The sequence below is a fragment of the Salvelinus fontinalis genome, chromosome 37, assembly GCF_029448725.1.
Source record: "Salvelinus fontinalis isolate EN_2023a chromosome 37, ASM2944872v1, whole genome shotgun sequence".
Lineage (NCBI taxonomy): Eukaryota > Metazoa > Chordata > Actinopteri > Salmoniformes > Salmonidae > Salvelinus > Salvelinus fontinalis.
The window spans coordinates 2,438,904-2,446,659 of record NC_074701.1 but is presented as its reverse complement, the minus strand read 5'-3'; the positions used below and the strand labels follow the sequence as shown (position 1 = coordinate 2,446,659).

Below are 7,756 nucleotides of genomic sequence, written 5' to 3'. Positions count from 1 at the left end.
TCTTAATCTTTTATTTTTATTGGCCAGTCTAAGATATGGCTTTTCTTTACAACTCTGCCTAGAAGGCCAGCATCCCAGAGTCGCCTCTTCACTGTTGACATTGAGACTGGTGTTTTGCAGGTACAATTTAATGAAGCTGCCAGTTGAGGACTTGTGAGGCGTCTGTTATGAGGGTATTATGGGAATGTTCGGCGTTTGTTGTTATAGGTGTCTTTGATGTTGGGTTGTGAAATGCCCCTGGTTTTCCTAAAATCCCGGTTAGAGGTATCCCAGAATCAGGAGGGAATAAGCAGGAAATCCCGAATCTTCCAACCAGGATTTATTGAAAGTTCCTGGAATTTTGCAACCCTACTTGGATGACAACTCCATCAACATATGCAGAATGTTCCAGTCATGTTTTCCCAGAACCACATAATTGCTGAAGTACTTTATTGGAACATCACCCTGTAACTTTATGAGAGTCTTGCGGAAATGTTTCCTGCTTAGTTGTTATGGGTGTTTTGGATGCTGTCATCCTCAACATTAGCAGAACATCCCTGTAATGTTTTCTCATAAGCAATTTAATTTAATCCATGCATGATTGCTAATGTATGTTCAGGCAGTGGCATGTATTCATGGATGCCAAGAGAAGCCAGGGAAGTACCCCAAAAAATACCAATTAAAAAACATACAATTATTCATTTCATCATTCTGTGTTTCATCATTTTTATTCAATTCGCAAGAGGCTGAATGTATCTCACAGGAGAAAGCATCCGAGTTAGCGAAACAGCACACCTCTGTCTCTCTACGTGTAGACCATCCACCTGATTTCTTTCTGGTCCAAACGAGTATGACATTGTTGCCGCCTGTGCATTGAAGGCAAGGGAAGCCAGCAAGCATCTGGTCTCCCTTGACAAAAATAGTATAAAAAATGTACCAATCAGCGTTGAGCTAAACTGAGTGAGCTCAATTGTGAATGGTCCTGGCGCACCAAAAAAAAGTGTCAAGGGAAGCCAGCTTGGATTTGACGCAACTCCTATCAAATGCCATTGAGAGCATACGTGATTGACAGAAGAAAATGAATTCTTGCATCTCATTGTGTTGTTGTCCTCCAGTGGCTAGCCAGCTAGCTAAAAGTGGCACTTTCCTAAATTAGCCATGGATGGAGATCGGGATTTGGACTTGTGATTTCACTTAATTCTCCATGCTAGCCAATGATTATAACGGCAATTCTGATCCAACCATTAATTCATACATTGTTTGTGCCCATGGCCTGAGAAGATGTAAGTTCAATATGTTGCTAGATGTAGAAGGCTAACGTTAACTAGCTAAACGTTGCCCATGAATGGAAGTTAGGCTAGCGAGCAAGCATTTTAGCCAGGTAGCTGAGCAGTGTTTTATAGTATTTTATAATTAAAGGGAATCACTTTACTCAAAGCAAACAAAAACACAATTATGGTGATTAGAAAGCTTTATACTACATTAAGAGTTTTTGTTTTAGTGTATCATGGGGCCTAATGTGTGTAATCACTACATTGTCTGTGTTTTCAAACCAGTATGGCTATAATACATTAGTCTTTTAAGTCATTTTACTGTAGTTCATGATCTATAAAACATCATATCCAGTTTGATAACCGCCTATGAGTCATTATGGATGCTTAAAATCATTGTCATAACACATCATAAAGCATGTTTTAAAGCGTTATACGTATGGTCATCATAGAAAGTGTTATCAAAAATACAAAACAGAAAAAATATTACGGAGTTCAAAGACAGAAGAGGTAAATACGAGGAGAAGTAAGTGGAATACATAGGAAAACAGGTAGTTGTAGTAATAGTTGTTAGATCATGCAATATTTCCCATTATAAACTGGGTGATTCAAGCCCTGAATGCTAATTGGCTGACAGCCATGGTATATCAGACCGTATACAATGCGTACGACAAAACATTTTTTTTTATTGCTCTAATTACATTGGTAACCAGTTTATAATAGCAATAAGGCACCTCGGGGATTTGCGGTATATGGCCAATATACCACGGCTAAGGGCTGTGTCCAGGCACTCCGGGTTGCGTCGTGCTAAGAATAGCCCTTAGCCATGGTATATTGGCTATATACCACACCTCCTCTGGCCTTACTACTTAATCGTACCCTTGTATGACTGATAGACACATGCAATGCAAATATGGATGCCGCTTAAATGACATTCAGCTTATGAAGGCCTCATAAAGCCTTCATAAGCACTACATAAATGTGTTAAAGCATCTATAAAACCGTAAGTCATGCTTTATAAAGGGTTCATAAATGTGGCATAACTGTGTGACATAACCAATGTCAAAAGTGACATAACCCACTACGTTAAATATGATATAAACATGTGCTTCATAAAGGGTGACATGTTGTGCTGATGGATGGCATACACTTTAAAGTGGTGGAATGTTAGTCACATTACACCTAGGTTTAAAATCAAATTTTAAGATAAATTGTGGAAATGGGCAGGGTTTAGCCAGAATTATTACTTTTTGACTGTTTTAAGTAGTGACGATGACAAATACTTTACTCAGTAAGGTTACTCCTATAGAATTCTATGGGCACTCCCACTAAGGCCCACTTTGAATGGTTAATATCCCAGGCTTATATGTGCTGTGTGTGCAATTGCCTGGGGATGACTTTACACCAAGAACCACTTAACTTGATGAAAGCCTCCAACCTAAAGAAATGTTAAGTGTCTGTCTTTTGGAACCAAGTTACATGTTCCTCAGTACATAAAAACGCACACAACAAAAATGAACCATACCAGGCAGTGCTGTGCCCAGTCAGGTCTGACACATTCACCCACTCCCCTCACTGAAAGATCAGCCACAAAATGTTGGCACCATTGTAACAGGTTGTAATCACGCACTTGTCTCCAGCATGGGAACAGAAGAGGAATACCTGGTGCGGAAGTCTCAGGTTGGACTACTCCAAATCATCTTGGTTATGACACACACACACACACAAACGAAAGCTTTGCAGGTCCGTTAATCCATTTAAATACCTCTCACCCTATAGTAATCTGTGGATGATGAGAGAACCTTCCTAAATCAGCAGAACATTAATGACCTATTTATTGACACTATGTAGTGTTCTGTAATACTTAGCTCGAAGTGAGAAACCTTCAGTCGCTCATAACACATCCATAAAGACAATATCGCATGACTCCGTACTTCATTTAAAGTCAGACCCCTTTGTTCATTCTTAACACATACATAAATGCCTTGCTATAAAATCAGGCACATTTGGTCATTTATAACACATACTTAATGATATAAACACAAATGTATTAACACTTAGGGAATTATCACTAATATGAATACATGAAGATTCAAAAAGTCCAGAAATGCAATTACATTGAACAGGAGCTTGTCCCTAAACTGGCAGAGGAAATGGTCTCTCCTAATGCTGGAATTACTGCATGTTGGTGCCAACCTTAAAAGTAACAACAGAGAAAGTTATCAGGTCTGTTAGGAAATGCCTTTGTCACACCATCTGGATAAGGGCATTTCTATGCTGCGCCAGATATTCTAAATGGGAAGATGGTAAACTCCATTCAATTCATATCGTTATGTTCCTCTTTAATTTACAAATCTCACATGCTGACCAGTCCGGACACGTCGCGTGCGCGACCGTCGCAAAATAAATTTAGGAATCCATGTTATTCAATTATTGCATATACACTTCTCGCGCGCCAACGAGTGTCTGCGACGCCAAGGGCTAAAATCGAAGTCGTTCCTATTTCTGACGCAGATCGCGCTGAAAGTCATCTCCTCATTGGTTTATAGAAGCAGGTACCCACGTGCCATCTCCTCATTGGTTATACCCACGTGGGTGATTGAAAGACGAACTTTGTTGCCGGTTGTTGTGGTAATACAATGAAAGTTTAGATGCGATCATCATATAAGTTCAAAGATGAAAAAGCCTGGAAGGAGGAGAGATGACTAGAAACGATTCGGTTGGCCGTTTTATGTGTGGATTAATTGTTGGAGTAGAGGTCCTTGTGCATTTCAGGTAAAACAACTCAATGTTTATATTCCAGGACAAATTAGCTCGCAACAGCAAGCTAGCTAAAGAGGACAAATTAATGTTTGCTAGCAAGTGAAAGCTAGCTAGCTGAACTGCCATACATGTTTAATGCTTTTCGACCTGTCCCCAAATTAATGTCATTGGCTCCGAGTTTGTTTTGATATTTTAACCTGCGTGTCATGATCGCGTTTGGTGTGGGAAAGCAAAATAAATGTATGCACGGTAGCGCACGATGGCGCACGCGCACAGCCGGTTTGGGTTCCATATCATGAGCCTGCTAGCTAGCAAAATTATTTGAAATAACGATTGAGGTAGCTACGGTATGTAATCTAACTCATCCCTTAACTTCTACAAACTAATTTAAATGACAATAAATAAAGGTTAACTTACTTGTTTTTCGCTGTCCAGTGGCAGCATAAGTGTGCCTTTGATTTGCAAACTCATCACATGATCAGCGTCTCGTCAGCAACACAATAAAATAACTTTAGGGTCACTTCATTTCTAACATTTTTAAAAATAAAAGTCCCCCACGTAATAGTAGAAAAGTGTCAATAACCAATCATGATATAACACAAATAATTGTCTAAATAATAACAATGATTCATATTTCTTGATGTTTAAGTGACATTTGTATAAATGTGGGTTTGAAAACATGTTCCAAGGTCAAATAAATGCCCCCAATGCGAATCACTGTATATGTAATACATGTTAGCTTAGAGCAATACTTATTCTAGGTACCGCAGTAAAAGTATTGTAGGGAATACTCAGTATGGTCTGTAGAATGTATATTGTATATGATGTCGTTTCATGGGGCTCTAACATCCTAGAAATGTTTTAGTGAAATATAATATAATATATACAATTTGCCAGACACTTTTATCCAATGCAACTTACAGTCATGCGTGAATACAGTTTTACATATGGGTGGTCCCGGGAATCGAACCCAATATCCTGGGGTTGCAATACTCTACCAAGATACATGACAGGGTTAAAAATGCTTTGTGATGCCTCAATTTAATATGATGTATAAGGCCTTTATTAAGCAGTGCTTACGCCATCCTTTATAAAGCACAGGTTTATGTCATATTTGTGACTCACCACCTGGATTCGGTCTTATGTAGCAACATTTTAAATTGTGTTTTTTGCATTGAATAAAAGTAGAGACTCAGAGCTACAAAAGTGTATATCACACTGCATTGTTGAGGAACAATGGGAGAGTAATTCTGTTTTGAAAGTTGATAAACTTGTAAACTCACTTTTGAGAAAACAGCCTTTAAATGTTTTGGTATCTAGTGAAGAGCTCTTCTTTGTCTACGTACATTCAGCATCATTCACACCCTCTTGAGCTTTAGCCCTACCCATCTTGTTTCGCCCTCGGAGCGTTCAGAGCGCACACTTGATGCTCTGGTCGATGATTTGTTTACCTCTGGATAACACGAAAACAGCCTAACCAGCTCTGCTGGCAACAATTTCATGACGCTTCTTTGCAGACATTTACTGACACTGGCCATAGTCAACGCGTGATGTTCACTTTAGCTTAAGACATACAGCTAGCTAGGTAAACAATGAACCTAGCTTGGTAAACAATGTGTAAGATCACACACATCACGTATCGTTAGCTAACGAGCCAGCCAGCTACTGTTAGCTAGTTAAACAACTATGCACATAGTGCCAAATCATGTAGATACTACCCTGCATGACTATGCTACGAGGTAACTATCCATGTCCAATGTTAGCTAGCTAACATTAGCCTCGAAATAGTGAAGCAAACAGCTGTGGGATACAAATAATAACGCCAGCTAGGAAGCCAGCCAGCTAACGTTAGCTAGCTAGCTAACAGTACACTTGACCTTGAATTGAAACGACGTTCTATCAAAATTAGAGATGTGTAATATCTGAAAATGTAGCTAGCTAATTCTAGACAATCTTACCTGTATACATCACCATGCATGATGGACGCATCGCCCTGTCATGGATGCCATGCCACAGTTGCCCTTAGTTTGAAGATGTAATCCGGAGACAGGTGCTTTCTCCATCTATTTAGCTATCATACTCTAATTCCACTAATTTCCAATCCAGAGAGTGGAGAGCAACACTTAGCCATGCAGCTCCACTAGACAATACATTTTTTTTAAACAGCGTTCGATAGGATTACCAACACAGACTGACCAGCTCAAATAGACAGAAGCCTTCTATATGGCAGATCAATTCAAACTCCTCTCTCGGCATGTCCAGCTCACTCATTATCTCAGCCAATCATGGCTAGTGGGAAGTTTGCTGGCTTTTTCTGTGGCTTAATCAACAAGGCTGGATATTTAGAAAATGTATTTGTATTTACAGATGGCATACAAGTTTGTTATAAAGGCACATGAAAGTTCACATGTTTGAGAAGGCATTTCTGTCAAAAAACGCATTTTGATCAAAAAACATTTTTTAGGTTCAAACGGTTCTCCTGTGAAGTCGTGACTTCTGACATACACCTAGTTTTCTGAATCGGGTCACATTAGACATAGTGGGTTATGTCACATTAGACATTGGTAGTTATGTCACACAGTTATGCCACATGTATAAACACTTTATAAAGCATGACATACGGTTATAAATGACACTTGTAGTGTTTATGAACACTATATGGAGGCTTTATTTAACCAGGCAAGTCAGTTAAGAACAAATTGTTATTTACAATGACGGCCTAGGAACAGTGGGTTAACTGCCTTGTTCAGGGGCAGAACGACAGATTTTTTCCTTGTCAGCTCGGGATTCGATCTAGCAGTCTTTCGGTTACTGGCCCAACGCTCTAAACCACTAGGCTGCCTGCCGCCCTTTATGAAGCCTTTATAAGCAGCATGTTAAAGCGGGACCCAAATGGGTCATAAAAAAGTTTTTTATTTCTAATAAACATGTATACATTTTGAACAAAATTAATTGTGTGATGATCCATGTTTAATAATACAAACTGCTGTACAGAGCTCAGGAAGGGCTGCTAGGTCAGTAAGTATATAAAAAATGAGGAGGGGCCTAAATTATTGTTTTAGCCATGTTACAAACTATACATACATCTGCGTCAACATCAACAACAGTAAAACGTAACAATTCAAAGCGGACACAAAATGCAACATCACAAAACTTGTACAACTCCGAAAAGTATACTTTCTTTAGACACAAAAGACACATACACTGTATGTGTTAAATATTTTTTTTGTAAAGACATTTTAAAAAAAAACTACGTCATTCACAGATTCAGCAGTCTGTTTAAATACCTAATTTCTACAAAGGGAATTTACATTTCTTAAAGTACAAAGTGCAAATACTATGGTTTCCATTGCCGATTGGCAGAAGCTCCAAAGGGGGAGGGGAAATCTCGGTTGTTGACTTAGCCTTGCTTCTTTGAGGGATTCTGCGAAGAGGAAGAACCAAGCACTATAGCAAACTATATCTGTGATACATATCTCACACATCTTTCTCCAAAGTTATTGTAACCTGCTTTTCAAAGGCAGTGTTAGCACTGCTAGGATCTTATAAAAAAGAGATCATACTGCACTGTAACAGAAAACTGTAATTTATACGGTAAATGTATATATGTATCAACAGTAAAATACTGTAGAAGCATTATACTGCATAAGACTGTAAATTAAGGTGGAGTGTTGGAAAATGTTTTGAGAGGTGAAATAATTGCTGTATTTCCAACCTACAGAATAGATCATTCTGCCATATTT

The 7,756-nt window shown here is 38.8% G+C and overlaps 1 protein-coding gene across 3 annotated transcripts in view; it reads right to left on the bottom strand.

Moving 5' to 3' along the window:
- Positions 1 to 1,370: 1,370 nt before the first annotated feature.
- The window catches only part of smoc2 (SPARC related modular calcium binding 2), an 82,538-nt gene continuing 76,152 nt past the window's right edge, over positions 1,371 to 7,756 (bottom strand). For all 3 annotated transcript variants that reach the window (XM_055901689.1, XM_055901691.1, XM_055901690.1), the window contains one exon: positions 1,371 to 7,437. In XM_055901689.1, the coding sequence (XP_055757664.1) occupies positions 7,414 to 7,437 (24 nt within the window). In that variant the 3' untranslated portion in view covers positions 1,371 to 7,413. The remainder of the gene's footprint in view (positions 7,438 to 7,756) is intronic.